Here is a 16,175-nt window from a genome sequence, read left to right on the forward strand (position 1 = left end):
ACCCTGCAGCAGTTCGTGGGCCGTGTGCCTCTTCTCTCCTAAGCTGAGTAGTTTCAGCACGGCCTGCTGACGCTTGCCCTCCGCTGTGCTGCCACGCCGCGCGACACGGACTGCTGGCGACGTGCTGCTGCTGACACATCTTGATTGCGAGACAGAGGTTGCGTAGGAGGAGGAGGGTGGTTTAGTGGAGGAAGCATACACCGCCGCAGATACCATCACCGAGCTGGGGCCCGCAATTCGGGGGGTGGGTAGGACGTGAGCGGTCCCAGGCTCTGACTCGGTCCCAGCCTCCACTAAATTCACCCAATGTGCCGTCAGGGAGATATAGTGGCCCTGCCCGCCTGTGCTTGTCCACGTGTCCGTTGTTAAGTGGACCTTGGCAGTAACCGCGTTGGTGAGGGCGCGTACAATGTTGCGGGAGACGTGGTCGTGCAGGGCTGGGACGGCACATCGGGAAAAGTAGTGGCGACTGGGAACTGAGTAGCGCGGGGCCGCCGCCGCCATCATACTTTTGAAGGACTCCGTTTCCACAACCCTATACGGCAGCATCTCCAGGCTGATAAATTTTGCTATGTGCACGTTTAACGCTTGAGCGTGCGGGTGCGTGGCGGCGTACTTGCGCTTGCGCTCAAACACTTGCGCTAGCGACGGCTGGACGGTGCGCTGAGAGACATTGGTGGATGGGGCCGAGGACAGCGGAGGTAAGGGTGTGGGTGCAGGCCAGGAGATGGTAGTGCCTGTGTCCTCAGAGCGGGGTTGGATCTCAGTGGCAGGTTGGGGCACAGGGGGAGAGGCAGCGGTGCAAACCGGAGGCGGTGAACGGCCTTCGCCCCACCTTGTGGGGTGCTTGGCCATCATATGTCTGCGCATGCTGGTGGTGGTGAGGCTGCTGGTGGTGGCTCCCCGGCTGATCTTGGCGCGACAAAGGTTGCACACCACTGTTCGTCGATCGTCTGCACTCTCAGTGAAAAACTGCCAGACCTTTGAGCACCTCGGCCTCTGCAGGGTGGCATGGCGCGAGGGGGCGCTTTGGGAAACAGTTGGTGGATTATTCGGTCTGGTCCTGCCTCTACCCCTGGACACCGCACTGCCTCTTGCAACCTGCCCTGCTGCTGCCCTTGCCTCCCCCTCTGAAGACCTGTCCTCAGTAGGCGTAGCAAACCAGGTGGGGTCAGTCACCTCATCGTCCTGCTGCTCTTCCTCAGAATCCTCGGTGCGCTCCTCCCTCGGACTCAATGCCCTTACTACTACCTCACTGATAGACAACTGTGTCTCATCGTCATCGGCCTCCTCACCCAATGAAAGGTCTTGAGACAGTTGCCGGAAATCCCCAGCCTCATCCCCCGGCCCCCGGGAACTTTGCAATGGTTGGGCATCAGTCACGATAAAGTCCTCTGGTGGGAGAGGAACCACTGCTGCCCAATCTGAGCAGGGGCCCGAGAACAGTTCCTGGGAGTCTGCCCGCTCCTCAGAATGTCTCATTTTCATGGAGTGAGGAGGCTGGGAGAAAGGAGGAGCAGCAGCCAGAGGATTCTGAGTTGCAGCAGTGGACGGCGCAGAACTCTGGGTGGACGATAGGTTGCTCGAAGCACTTTCTGCCATCCACGACAGGGCCTGCTCACACTGCTCATTTTCTAATAAGGGTCTACCGCGTGGACCCATTAAATGTGCTATGAATGTGGGGACGCCAGAAACGTGCCTCTCTCCTAATCCCGCAGCAGACGGCTGCGCTACACCAGGATCAGGAGCTCGGCCTGTGCCCACACCCGGACTAGGGCCTCCGCGTCCTCGGCCGCGCCCACGTCCTCTAGGCCTACCCCTACCCCTCAGCATGCTGTATTACCAGGAATGCAGAAACACAACACTGTAATTAAATGTGCCGCTTATTGGCCTGTGGTTTGAGGCTGAGTTCGCTTAGGGAACGCCAGGAAATAATTTTGCGCAAGCCTGCTGTAACACTTAGCTGGCTGCGTATTTATTTGGAGAAATTTTACCCCCAGCACACACGGACCCACAACACTGAGCAGAGTGACAGGCAGGCCAAATAGATTTTTTCTAATCTTTTTATGCACAAGGACCACTGCGTATATTCAATCTATAAGATGTCTTCTGGCCCTGCCTACGCAATTCTGTCCCTGATGTGTGTGACGGAACTGCAGTGTTGCACTGTCTGTTATTAAGTGCAACAGAGCGGTGATTTCAGAGCCAGGAAATAATTTGGCGCAAGCCTGCTGTAACACTTAGCTGGCTGCGTATTTATTTGGAGAACTACAACCCGCAGCAGACACAGACCCAGAACACTGAGCAGAGTGACAGGCAGGCCAAATTGTTTTTTTTCAAATATTTTTTTCAAAAGGACCACTGCGTATATTCAATCTATATATGTCTTCTGGCCCTGCCTACACAATTCTATCCCTGTAGTATTACTGCAGGGCGCAATGCTCTGCACGGCCGATATAGCAAAAAAAAAAAAAAGTGCAACACTGCTAAAAGCAGCCTCCACACTACTGCACACGGTTAGATGTGGCCCTAAGAAGGAGGGTTGGGGTTCTTGAAGCCTACACTAACTCCTAACACTCTCCCTGCCTAACCACCACTTCTGTCCCTGTAGTATTACTGCAGGGCGCAATGCTCTGCACGGCCGATATACCAAAAAAAAAAAAAAGTGCAACACTGCTAAAAGCAGCCTCCACACTACTGCACACTGTTAGATGTGGCCCTAAGAAGGACCGTTGGGGTTCTTGAAGCCTACACTAACTCCTAACGCTCTCCCTACAGCAGCTCCAACACTATAGCACTGTCCCTCAGCTATCTCACAACGCATCTGAGGCGAGCCGCGGGAGGGGCCGATTTTTATACTGGGGTGACACCTGATCTCCCCAGCCACTCACAGCAGGGGGGTGGTATAGGGCTTGAACGACGCACGGGGAAGTTGTAATGCCTTCCCTGTCTTTCAATTGGCCAGAAAAGCGCGCTAACGTCTCAGAGAGGAAACGGAAAGTAACTCGAACATCGCGTGGTACTCGTTACGAGTAACGAGCATCTCGAACACGCTAATACTCGAACGAGTATCAAGCTCGGACGAGTACGTTCGCTCATCTCTAATGATTAACCATGCAGAAAGAGTTAAAGATATTCTAATCGACAAACAAAGAATTATACCTCCAACTAATACATATAGATGATCTGGAAAACCGCTCCAGATGCAACAATATTCGAGTACGCGGAATCCCAGAAAACGTCCCTGATAAAGAGATATCTACCACTATCTATCGGATCTTCAATAGCCTCTTGGAGAGAGACAAAGATGCAGATATCGGCTTGGAAAGGGCCCATAGGGTTTTCACGCCCAGATCTGTGAAATCAGATAGACTCCGGGACATCCTCTGTTGTCTCCAAAGCTTCAAAACCAAAGACGAAATTCTCAACAAAGCCAGATCTGCAAAAAAAAAAAAAATAGAATATGACAGCAGCGAAATCCAAATCTATCAAGACCTCTCCAAACCCACACTAGACCTGAGGAGACAACTACAACCTCTTACAAGAGAACTGAGAGACAAAAGCATTCCCTACAAATGGCTTATCCTGTTTGGATTAGCAATCTCTAGCCCAAACAGAACCTGGGTTATACAAACTCCGGTGGATCTCCCCCTGGTTCTAATTAAGCTAAACCTCTCCCACATTCAAATTTTAGATTGGACAACAGCAGAGGATTCACTGGCTCTTCCTGCTCTTCCCAAAATAGACTCTTGGACCCAAGTTACTCCAAACAAGCCCAGAAAGTCGAGAAGAATGGAGCAGGACCCCACCAGGTCCCCCAGAAGAGGCCTTCCACCTGATGCCACCTGACAAGATGGGACACTTCATACTGCCTTGTCTCCCTATTCTCCTCTGAGGAGATACGTATGAGCCACTTGTTACTTCCCAACTGCAATTTGTCTGTTCATTTCCATGTTTTTCCAAATTTTTTTTTGATTACGCTGGGAGATCTGATGGGAGCAAATCCATTTTGGTCCAGTCAGTTCTTCCCACCGGCACATTCTAGTGCGGGATCCTGTTTGATCCCCCCTTGGTTTGCGGCCCCCCCCCCCACAAACTTTGATTGTTTGCTTTTGAACCTGAGGGTGAGTGGGCACTGCCCATATACTCCCACTCAGCTGCAAAACGTCACCAATTGTTTGTTTCTTAACTTCATTTTCTTAATGATGAAACACTGTTTTGCTTACCCCCTTGTTACTCCCCTTATTCTAAATGACTTTGCTGATCCTACCATACGCTCTATACGATCTTTTATAAGATCTAACTGCTAAACTACAAATTACCACATTTAACGTTAAAGGTATCAACGTTCCCCATAAGAGATCCCAAATCCTCCATTATCTAGAAAAAAACAAAACTGATATAGCTTTCCTTCAGGAAATGCATTTCAAGAAGGGCTATACTCCACTGTCCAAAAATAAAACATTCACCAAATGGCATAACACTTCTCCACTCAAAAGACAAAGAGGTGTTGCAATCGTCCTAAATAAAAACCTTCCTTTCCAATTTATCAATGTCCAGCAGGATCCTGAGGGAAGATATATTTTCCTAAATGGCACATAGTATGATAAAATCTATGAGCCTCGTGTGGTGCAGAGTGTAAGCTCTCGCCTACAACCTGAAGGTGTCAAGTTCGATACCCGCATGAGTCAGGTAGGCGGTTCAAGGTTTACTCAGCCTTCCATCCTTCTGAGGTCGGTAAAATGAGAACCCAGCTTGGTGGGGGGTAATAAGTAATAATTACCTGAAAGCGCTGCGGAATAAGTTGGCGCTATACAAATACCAAGATTTATTTATTTTACATTGGCCAATATATATGCGCCAAACAATAACCAAGTAAATTTCTTCCTCCCGGTTTTTGACCAACTAGAAAAATTTAAAAAGGGACAGCTAATCATAGGCGAGGATTTTAACGTTCCTCTCCAACCCTCCATTGATACTTCAAATGGCTCTTCCTCAGTCTCCTACCCAAATCTTAAAAAAATTGCTGTCTGATTTTAATTTAGTTGACCCTTGGAGTCTGCCACAAAAGACTTCACTTTCTACTCACCCATGCATAAAAAATATTCCAGAATTGATTACATATACATTTCACACCATTTACTCAGCTCAGTGACCAAGTCGGCCTATGACGTAATTCTTTTTTCAGACCATGCCCCCCTCTCTCTTGAACTATCCCTTGCAACGAAGAAAAGATGTCCAACCAATTGGGTATTAAACGACAGCCTCCTTCTTAACAAGGAGGATATCGCCTCTATTAAGCAGAATATCCAGCTATATTTCAACGACAACGCTCACTACTCCACAAAGCCTGCAGTTTTATGGGAAGCTCACAAAGCAGTTATCCAAGGTCTTCTCATACAAATAGGCTCTAGAAGGAAGAAAGAAAGGGAGAAAGAGAAAGTCGATCTCATTGAGGAAATCAAAAAACTAGAATTACAACATAAAAAAACAGTCTCACGTCCGCTGGAGAAAGACCTCTTCGACCTACGCACCAAGCTAAGACAACAGCCTAACTTAAATACTGATAAATATCTTTATTACACTAAATTCAAGCGCTATGCTATAGCAGACAAATGTGGAAAAAAACTAGCCTCCTTGATTAAAAAACAAAACACTAGATCCTTCATCACCAAAATCAAAGATAAAAACGATCAACTCCACCATACAACAGATGATATAGCCAAAATCTTTTGCTCCTACTATTCCGATCTGTATAATATAGATCAGGGGTGTCAAACTCATTTTCACTGAGGGCCACATCGGGCTTATGGTGACCTTCAAAGGGCCGATTGTAAGACAGTATAGTAAGGGCTTGTTCACACAAGCGTATTTGCGTACATAATATGCAGTGAATAGAAGCCATTGATTTCAGTGAGTTCAGTCACATGATGTACATTTTCACACAGCATGACCTATTTTGTTGCGTACTACGCACCCCAATAGGCCATTGAAGTGAATGGGCCTTGCAAATATGTGGTGAATGCGCAGGAAACCTATGTATTCACTGCATATTTGGGCACCATCTCAGTGGGCCCATCTGCGTTCTTTTTTCCGTGCCTAAATATGCAGGCATTAGCAATTTTTGATTGCGCAAATACACAGCGTATTTGTGCTACCGAAATACCCATGTGAACAAGCCCTAATAGTGACCCCCCCAGCAGCCACCATTAACCCCCCCCTCTCAGCAGCCACCATTAACCCCCCCCTCTCAGCAGCCACCATTAACCCCCCCTCAGCCACCATTAACCCCCCCCCTCAGCCACCATTTACCCCCCTCCTCCAGCAGCCACCATTAACCCCCCTCCTCCAGCAGCCACCATTAACCCCCCTCCTCCAGCAGCCACCATTAACCCCCCCCCCCCGTAGCTACCATTAACCCCCCCTCTCAGCAGCCACCATTAACCCCCCCTCTCAGCAGCCACCATTAACCCCCCCTCTCAGCAGCCACCATTAACCCCCCCTCTCAGCAGCCACCATTAACCCCCCCTCTCAGCAGCCACCATTAACCCCCCCCTCTCAGCAGCCACCATTAACCCCCCCCCCCCTCTCAGCAGCCACCATTAACCCCCCCCCCCTCTCAGCAGCCACCATTAACCCCCCCCCCCTCTCAGCAGCCACCATTAACCCCCCCCCCTCTCAGCAGCCACCATTAACCCCCCCCCCCTCTCAGCAGCCACCATTAACCCCCCCCTCTCAGCAGCCACCATTAACCCCCCCTCTCAGCAGCCACCATTAACCCCCCCTCTCAGCAGCCACCATTAACCCCCCCTTAGCAGCCACCATTAACCCCCCCTTTCAGCCACCATTAACCCCCCCCTTTCAGCAGCCACCATTAACCCCCCTCTCAGCAGCCACCATTAACCCCCCCTCTCAGCAGCCACCATTAACTCCCCCTCTCAGCAGCCACCATTAACCCCCCCTCTCAGCAGCCACCATTAACCCCCCCTCTCAGCAGCCACCATTAACCCCCCCTCTCAGCAGCCACCATTAACCCCCCCTCTCAGCAGCCACCATTAACCCCCCCTCTCAGCAGCCACCATTAACCCCCCCTCTCAGCAGCCACCATTAACTCCCCCTCTCAGCAGCCACCATTAACCCCCCCTCTCAGCAGCCACCATTAACCCCCCCCTCTCAGCAGCCACCATTAACCCCCCCTCTCAGCAGCCACCATTAACCCCCCCTCTCAGCAGCCACCATTAACCCCCCCCTCTCAGCAGCCACCATTAACCCCCCCTCTCAGCAGCCACCATTAACCCCCCCCTCTCAGCAGCCACCATTAACCCCCCCCTCTCAGCAGCCACCATTAACCCCCCCCTCTCAGCAGCCACCATTAACCCCCCCTCTCAGCAGCCACCATTAACCCCCCCTCTCAGCAGCCACCATTAACCCCCCCAGCAGCAACCATTAACCCCCCCTCTCAGCAGCCACCATTAACCCCCCCCCTCTCAGCAGCCACCATTAACCCCCCCTTAGCAGCCACCATTAACCCCCCCCCTTTCAGCAGCCACCATTAACCCCCCTCTCAGCAGCCACCATTAACCCCCCCTCTCAGCAGCCACCATTAACCCCCCCTCTCAGCAGCCACCATTAACCCCCCCTCTCAGCAGCCACCATTAACCCCCCCTCTCAGCAGCCACCATTAACCCCCCCTCTCCGCAGCCACCATTAACCCCCCCTCTCAGCAGCCACCATTAACCCCCCCTCTCAGCAGCCACCATTAACCCCCCCTCTCAGCAGCCACCATTAACCCCGCTCTCAGCAGCCACCATTAACCCCCTGCTCTCAGCAGCCACCATTAACCCCCCCCCCCCTCTCAGCAGTCACCATTAACCCCCCCTCTCAGCAGCCACCATTAACCCCCCCCCCCCCCCCCCCCAGCAGCAACCATTAATACCATTAACACCCCCCTCGGCAGCAACCACTAAATCCCCCCCCCCCCCCCAGCAGCCACCATTAGCCCCCCTAAACCACATACTTACCTCCTCCTTGCTGTCTGTGCTGCTTCCCCTCCGCTCACATATTAACATTTTCCACATCACTTCTGCTTATTCAGCAGTTCCAGCAGCCTGATTGGTTGTTTGGGTTGGCTGATTCACCAAGCAACCAATCAGGTTGCTGGAATTGCTGAATAGGGCAGAAGTGTTGTGAAAAATGTTAATATGCCAGCGGGGAGCTGCAGCACTCCAGCTGGTAATAGCTTAGTGGTGAGCAGCGTCGGCACGCCGCGGGCCACATGAAACGAGGCAGCGGGCCGGATTCGGCCCGCGGGCCTTGTGTTTGACACATGTGATATAGATAACCAAGAGAGTTGAGACACGCAGAGAACTGAGCAGATTCAAAGAATTTTAAACTCTATCAGTCTCCCACAGATTACAGACTCCCAGAAACTAACACTAAACAGCCCAATCTCCCTAGAAGAAATAGAGGACACAATCAAGGCCCTTCCCAAAGGTAAAAGCCCAGGCCCAGGCGGGTTCAGTTCCACATATTACAAACATTTAAAGGGGTTGTCTCGCGAAATCAAGTGGGGTTATACACTTCTGTATGGCTATATTAATGCACTTTGTAATATACATCGTGCATTAAATATGAGCCATACAGAAGTTATTCACTTACCTGCTCCGTTGCTGGCGTCCCCGTCGCCATGGTGCCGTCTAACTTCGGTGTCTTCTTGCTTTTTTAGACGCGCTTGCGCAGATGGATCTTCTCCCTTCGGCTGGTCTCGGAAGCATCAGCGTTTTGGCTCCGCCCCCTTGTACGCGTCATAGTGTAGCTCCGCCCCCGTCACGTGCCGATTCCAGCCAATCAGGAGGCTGGAACCGGAACACGTCATGGGGCGGAGCTACGGGATGACGCATACAAGGGGGCGGAGCCAAAACGCTGATGCTTCCGAGACCAGCCGAAGGAAGACGATCCATCTGCGCAAGCGCGTCTAAAAAAGCATGAAGACACCGAAGTTAGACGGCACCATGGCGACGGGGACGCCAGCAACGGAGCAGGTAAGTGAATAACTTCTGTATGGCTCATATTTAATGCACGATGTATATTACAAAGTGCATTAATATGGCCATACAGAAGTGTATAACCCCACTTGATTTCGCGAGACAACCCCTTTAAAGATACCCTAATTCCAGCCCTGCACTCCAGCCCTGCACAAGTACTTCAACCATATCAATGCCACAAACGATTTCCCAAAAGAAGCTCTTACCGCTCACATCTCCCTTATTCCCAAGGAAGGGAAAGATAGTTCCCTCTGCAGTAGCTATAGACCAATTTCACTAATTAACAACGACATCAAACTCTTTGCCAAAATCCTTGCCAACAGAATCAAGCTTTTTCTCCCAAATCTCATTAACTCTGAGCAAGTGGGCTTCACTCCCTTTAGAGAAGCAAAAGACAACACCACCAGACTTATTAATACGTTACATCATGCTAAATATACTAACATCCCTCTAGCGTTACTTACAACCGACGCAGAAAAGGCCTTCGACAGGGTTAACTGGCTATTTCTTTTTTTTTTTTAAACATGTTTTTATTGAACAAGTCAGGATAATCATTTGACGTTACATCCTGTTTGTTGATTTTTCCGATTACAAATATATGATTTCTCCTAGCTTGTGTTTTTGATATTTTTAACTATATTAACCTAACAAAATCTTAAAATAAAGTCAGATAGGAAAGGGGTATATGGGAGTGGGAGTATGGGAGGGTCGTGTAGGAGGGGGGGGGGGGAAGTAAAAGACAGAAAACAAATATGTTAAATCAACTTCTTGGCCTGTTTTGATTGTTGGTGTGTTGATCTGTTGGTCTTTTTGTTTTGTTTTTTCTTTTTGTTGGAGATCTTTGTGTATTGTGGAGGCCCCACGCGGCCACGGCACGACCATCATTTCACCCTAAACTCGTGGCTCACCCACTGCCACTTGTTCTTGGAACCAGCAGGTGTATTGGAAACAATTTCTCAGTTTTTCCTTTACCCTCTGTGGCATTAATTGGATAAAGCTGTCCCAGGTTTCAAAGAAGGCTTGTACCATTTTCTCCTTGAATAGTGATGTCTCTGCCCAGTCCATTTGGAACAGAAATGCTAGTTTGTCTAGAAACAATCTGAATGGGGGGTCCGATGGTTGTAACCACGTTTGTAAAATGGCTTTTAGTCCCGCTGCCGCTATAAAGTGTAGTAGTTTTCTGACTCCCCTTGAGCAGTGATATTTCTTGGGATCTATGTATCCGAAGATTGCCCATGTTGGTTCTTGTGGGCAGAAATTTGTCAGGTGTGTTGTTGTATATTCACCTATTCGGGTCCAAAAGGTTTGTATCTGGGGGCATGTCCATAAGCTGTGGTACAAATTAGCATTTGATGTCTGACATTTAAAGCAATTTGATGTAGTGTAGATTCCCATATGGAATCCTCTAGCTGGAGTTAGGTATGACCTGTGTATTACCTGTAATCTCATTTCTAGGAATCTTGTTGACGGCAGATATTTATGTGCCGACTTCAGTGATTCCATAATTAGTGTGGGTGTGAAATCCGGGTCATCCAGGGACCATTTCCCAACCCCTGGGTCGATGTCGTCTTGCTCTCTCATGTGTCTTATTGCCCTGTATAATTTGGAGATCATTCCCCTTGTTCCCATTGTCCTAGCAATCCAACTATTATTTGTTTGTGTCCAGTCTGGTTCTTTAAACTGTGGTATAAGTCAGGTAACGTAGTGTCTGACTTGCAGGTATGAGAATAGTGGAATTGGGAGTTCAGGATATTTTTGTTTCATTTCTTCGTGTGTTAGTATTCGCTTTTCTCTTTTGTGTAGTATTTTGTCTATTGAGTCTATTCCTTTGGCCCTCCATTCGATAAAAATGTTTTGAGGGTTGCCGTTTTGGAAGTTGGGATTATTTGTTAGTGACAGATGTGGGGATGTGTGGGGTGAAGTCTGGCTGTCTCGGCGTAGCTTTTTCCATGTCCTCCAGGCCGCGAGTATCAAGGGGTTGTGTTTGATTTTTTCTGGTAGTTCTGTGTATGGGCTATGTAGAATGTTCTTTAGTCGTATTGGATTGGCCATTGCCTGTTCTATTAGATCATGTGTAAAGTCTGATTTGGAATAGATCCAGTCATGTAAGATTTGTGCCTGTGCTGCGAGGTTGTAATCCTGTATGTTAGGCAGATTGGTTCCGCCATTATCTTTGTGCTTGTGTAGAAGTTTTAATGCTATACGTGGTCGTCTCCCACCCCAGACAAAATATTGGTAATGAGTGTAAGATGTACAGCAGATGCAGGAACTCTATCATTTTTATGAGACTAACTTTCCCCAAGAAGGAGACCATAAAATTTTTCCACATGTTTAGTGTCGTTTCCAGTTTTTTGATGTAGGGTTCTATGTTTGTATTGTATAGTGAGGAGGGATTTTTTGTAATTTGGACTCCTAAGTATTGTATAGAATGTTTTTCCCACCTGAATGGGTATTGGGTTGCCCATAGGGGCTTGGTCGGTCCTTTAAGTAGTAATGCTTCAGTTTTATCGAGGTTTAGGGTATAGCCTGAGAGTTTGCCGATTTTCTGGATTTCCTGTAGTAGGGGTGTCAGGGTTTCCCTTGGGTTGTTGACTATTAATAGAAGGTCGTCCGCGAATGCTTCTACTTTTATTTTCACATCTCCATAGCATGTCCCTGTGTATAGTGTTGTATGTGTTAAGTATCTAAGTAGTGGGTCTATTGACAAGTTAAAAAGTAATGGTGATAGTGGGCACCCTTGTCGTGCCCCCCTAAATAGGTCGATTTTGGGGGTATTGAGACCGTTTACTGTGAGAATCGTAGTTGCATTAGTTTGTGTTGCGTTGATATATTTCTTAAAAGTCCATCCAAACCCTCGCTCTTTCAGTTGTATGTTCAGGAATGGCCAGGCCATTTTGTCGAAGGCTTTTTCGGCGTCTAGACTTAAGAGCATCGTTGTTGGGCTTTCCGGGTTCTGTGCCGCTATCGTCGCTGCTATAGCAGCTCTGATATTTTTTAGAGCACTTCACCCTTGTGTGAAGCCTTTTTGTGACGTGTCAAGTATGGCCGGTAGAATGTGTTGCAGCCTATCGGCTAGGATTTTGGACAGGAATTTGTAGTCGCAATCTAGCAACGCAATTGGATCTGTCAGGTCTTTGTTTGGTTTGGGGAGCAAAATCGTTCTAGAAATTCCGAAGTCCTCTATTTGGGTGTTGTTTGTGTATATTGTGTTGTAGAGTTGTGTCATTACTGGTACTATATCTATTGTTAGTATTTTATAGTACTCTGCCGTAAGACCGTCTGGTCCCGGCGATTTGCCTCCTGCTGTCCTTGCGATCACTTCCCGCACCTCCTCCTCCCTTATGTTGGCATCTAGTAGGGATCTTTGTTCCTCTGTGAGATTTGGTAAATTCATTGTTTCTAATAGGTTGTTTATGTCTTGTGTATTAGTCGGTTCTGCTCTATATAGGTTTTCGAAGTATTCATATAGTATTTGGGAGATCTCTTCTTGTTTTGTTGTAAGGTTGTTCCCATTGGTGTGTTTTAGAGTTAATATTGGCTTATGTGGTTGTCTCTGTTTGGTTAGGTTGGCCAATAGGCGTCCTGTCTTGTTTCCCCACCTGTAGAATTTATTTTTCGTTAGCTGGGTTTGCCAGTGTGCATTTGTATGTACGAATGTGTTTAGTAGGTTTTTTTGCTGTAAGGTATATTTGATATGCGTTGTCATCGTGGGAGTTTATGTATTCCTTCTGTGCTGTCAGAAGGGAGTCATGTAGGGCCTCGAATTCCGTTTGAAATTTTTTCCTCTTATGGGAAACGTATCCTATGATGTGGCCTCTCATCACTGCCTTCGAGGTCTGCTAGAACAGTGTAATGTTGTCCATATGTTCCCTGTTGTCATCTGCGTAGTTGTTCCAGTGCAGTTTTAGGTATTTTTTTAAGTCTTCCGATTCCCTCAAAAATGAGGGGAAGCGCCACATTCTTGACACCCATTGTGGGGGGATTATTTGTAGTTGCATTGTGATTAGTGCGTGGTCACTAAGAGACATTGGGTGGATTGTGAATAAATATGCTGTTTGATATTAGGAAAAAGTCAATGCGTGAAAATGAATGATGGGCGTTAGAACAGCATGTGTATTCCCTGCTTGTGGGATTTAGGAGTCGCCAGGGGTTGCATACATGGAGTTGATCTGTCAATGTTAGTAGTGCCTGTGTGGTTGAGATTGGTTGGGTTGAGGGTCCAGTTCAGAATTATTTGGTCGCTTAGGTATGGTTGTAGTTTTTCTATTATTGTGGCGTAAAAGGCCGGTTGATCTATGTTAGGGGCATATATGTTTACCAGGTTGTAGGTTCGTGAGTCTATCTGGATTCTCAGCATTAGGTATCTTCCCTGTGGATCAGCTGTGGTTTGCTTTATTGTGTGTGGTACATTTTTCCTAATTAGGATGGCCACTCCTTGAGATGCTGATGTATGTGAGGCTGTGTAGCATGTGTCAATCCAGGGTGCTTTCAGTTCTCCCTTCCCTCCTTTTTTCCAGTGTGTTTCCTGTAGGAATACGATGTCTGCTTTGTGTTTTTTCAGGTGTATGAGTACTTTTTTTCGTTTAATGGGTGTATTGAGCCAGTCTACGTTCCAGGATAGGATTCGTAGCGTTTTGGGTGTCTGGTGGTCTGTCGTCTCTGGGTCTTAAGGCATAGTAGTGTGTGTTTTTTGGTCTTATTTACCGCTACTTTTGTTTCTTTGCTATCGTTGCTTCCTTCGGTCCCAGCTAGCCTCGGACGCGACTGTGTGGTGATCGTGCCGTGTCGGTGGGTACCCCCGATCTCCTTATTAGGCCATTTTCTAAAAATCAAACATGAGGATTGCCACATCCACTTTGTTTAGGACAGAGTTGTGGTGGGGGGTGGGGGTAGTGCTTCTCCTTCTCGTCGATCTCAGCCCTGTTCTCCATTCCCCTCCATGCGTAGGTATTCTCTTGCTTCTTCTGGTGTGTTGAACACCATGGATCTGTTGCCGTCTTGAACCCGAAGCTTTGCTGGGTAAAGCAGTTGAAAGCGCGTGTTCCGTTCATGTAGAGTTTGGCAGATTGGGGTGAATAATTTTCGCTTCTGTGACACTGCCACCGAAAAGTCCTGGACCAGGAGGATCTTTGCTCCTTGGATTGTAAGATTTCCTTGTCGTCTATATGCTTGTAAGATTGTTTCTTTTGTTGCCCAGTTCAAGTATTTTGCTATTACTGGGCGGGGTCGGGTTTTGCTGTTGTGTCCATCTACGGGTGGGCCGATTCTGTGGGCTCTTTCTATTGTTAATGGGTTGTTGGGTATTTTTAGTTGAAGGGCTTGTGGTAAGTCTGTGGTTAGGTATGTTATAAGCTGATTATTGGTTATTGATTCCGGTATTCCCACAAAGCGCAGGTTGTTCCGCCGGTGTCTGTTTTCTAAGTCGTCGATTTTTTCCCGGAGTGTTTCGGTTTCTGTTTGGCTCCTCTGTAATGAGGCTTCTAGGGTTGCAATGGTTTGTTCTGTGTTTTTGCTTCTAGCTCCGTCAGTCTTTGGGTGTTGTCCGTTATTTGTGACAGCGCTGAGTTTATCGATTTGTGTAGAGTTTCTAGCCTGCTGTCAAATAGTGGGAGTAGTATTTTTGAGACCTCTCTTGCCACCATTGTTGCTTGCGTCATTTCCGCTATGTTGTCTGCTGGAGTTTCGGTGGTTTGTGGGGATTGGGTGTCCATTGCCTCAATGCTTTGGTCTGGTGTGTTGGAGACTCGGGGTGGAGTATTCTTTAAGGGAGACGTGTGGTGCTGGGTGCTTTTGCCCTCTTTTTCTTTGATGTTTTTGATGGATCTGTTCTTCTGTTTTCCTCCTGTGTTTGTTTTGTCTGTGTTTAGTTGGTGTGTCGTTCTTGTTGAAGCACCCGCACTGCGCTCATTTAGATATCTGTCCATATTTTGGTTTCTCCACGCTTAGTTGCTATGTGGGTTTTGTGTGCGAAAGGGCTCTCTTTTTTTTTTCCTTTTCCTTTTTCCTCCCTGTTTCCTAAGTCTCTTTTGTTTTGTTGCAGTTTTTTTCTAGTGGATGTGGCTTCTCTTTTGGTGACTAATTTTCCATTTCTGTTTGCTTAGTCTTTCTGGCTTGTCTCGCAGCCAGTGTTGCTTTTGGTGTGATTTTGTCTCCTATTCTCCCCACTTCTGCTTTCACGGTGTTTGGTGTTCTTGCTTTATAGACGTTTTCTTTATGCGTTTTGTTTTTCTTTAATAGGCCGCTTTGTTGTGGAGAATTGTACCCCTGGGTATCTCCCCCCTGTCCTTTGTCAGTGGCCTCTTGCCCAGATTGCGGTATTTGCAGGTGTCCCTTTGGCAGTCTTTCGCCTTTTGCCACAGTCTGTGCTCCGAATTGCGGTCCCGGGTTGTGCCCAGTTATGGTGCCCTGTGATGCCTCCTGATATGGTGGTGGCCTATGTCCTCCAGTACTCTGGGGTGTGCAAGGGCTCTGCTGTGGCCTTAGGGGGCTCTATGTGGTTTTGATGTGGGGGGGATAGTGGTCTCCTACAGCTTATTTTTGTTGTAGGGTTTGTGTGTGTGACATCTGAGCCTTTTGTGGCTTTGTTTTGGTCTGGGGTTGCTTTGGCGCGGATGAGGGGCATTCCCGCGCTCCGTTGGTGTCTCCCAGCTCCTCCCCCCTCTTGTGGCGGTGGGCGGAGTTTGACGCGGGTGTCGTGGCCAAAAATTTAGGCCGTGGCTTCTGGCAGTTCTAGGCCGCGGTACTCTGGTGGCCTCCTGGAGGGGTTTCAGCCTCGGCGGGGTCTCCTCGGTCCATCTGGAAGTCTCCCGGGGCCCCCCTCTTCCCCTGCGACTTCAGATGGAGGGTGTCACGGCCAGGGATCTGGATCGCGGCCCTGGCTGCCGCTCGGCCACAGTGCTCCTGCTGCTCCCCGGCAGATTCGCGGCCCTCGGAGGGTCTCTTGGGTCTTCTTGGAGCTTCCCGGGGCCTTCTGCTTCTCCGCAGTTCAGGTCGGGGGCTGCGGCGATCTTCGCGGCCGGAAATCTAGGCCGCGGCTTCGGGTGTCGTCTAGGCCGCGGCGCTCCGGACGTCTTCGGTGCGGCTCGGTGGTTTGGCGGAGCTTACTTGAGGTCTCCGAGGGAGGTAAGGTCT

General features: G+C 48.6%; 1 protein-coding gene across 5 annotated transcripts in view; it reads right to left on the reverse strand.

Moving 5' to 3' along the window:
• LOC136581891 (serine/threonine-protein kinase D1-like) overlaps positions 1 to 16,175 on the reverse strand; it is a 339,882-nt gene that overhangs the window by 172,325 nt on the left and 151,382 nt on the right. The window contains exon 3 of one of the 5 annotated variants that reach the window (XM_066582545.1): positions 3,264 to 3,439. The exons of the other annotated variants lie outside the window; for them this stretch is intronic. Coding sequence (XP_066438642.1) covers positions 3,264 to 3,336 — 73 coding nt within the window. The 5' untranslated portion in view covers positions 3,337 to 3,439. The remainder of the gene's footprint in view (positions 1 to 3,263; positions 3,440 to 16,175) is intronic. 5 annotated transcript variants of the gene reach the window in all.

Source organism: Eleutherodactylus coqui, chromosome 11 (assembly GCF_035609145.1).
Source record: "Eleutherodactylus coqui strain aEleCoq1 chromosome 11, aEleCoq1.hap1, whole genome shotgun sequence".
In the NCBI taxonomy this organism is placed as follows: domain Eukaryota; kingdom Metazoa; phylum Chordata; class Amphibia; order Anura; family Eleutherodactylidae; genus Eleutherodactylus; species Eleutherodactylus coqui.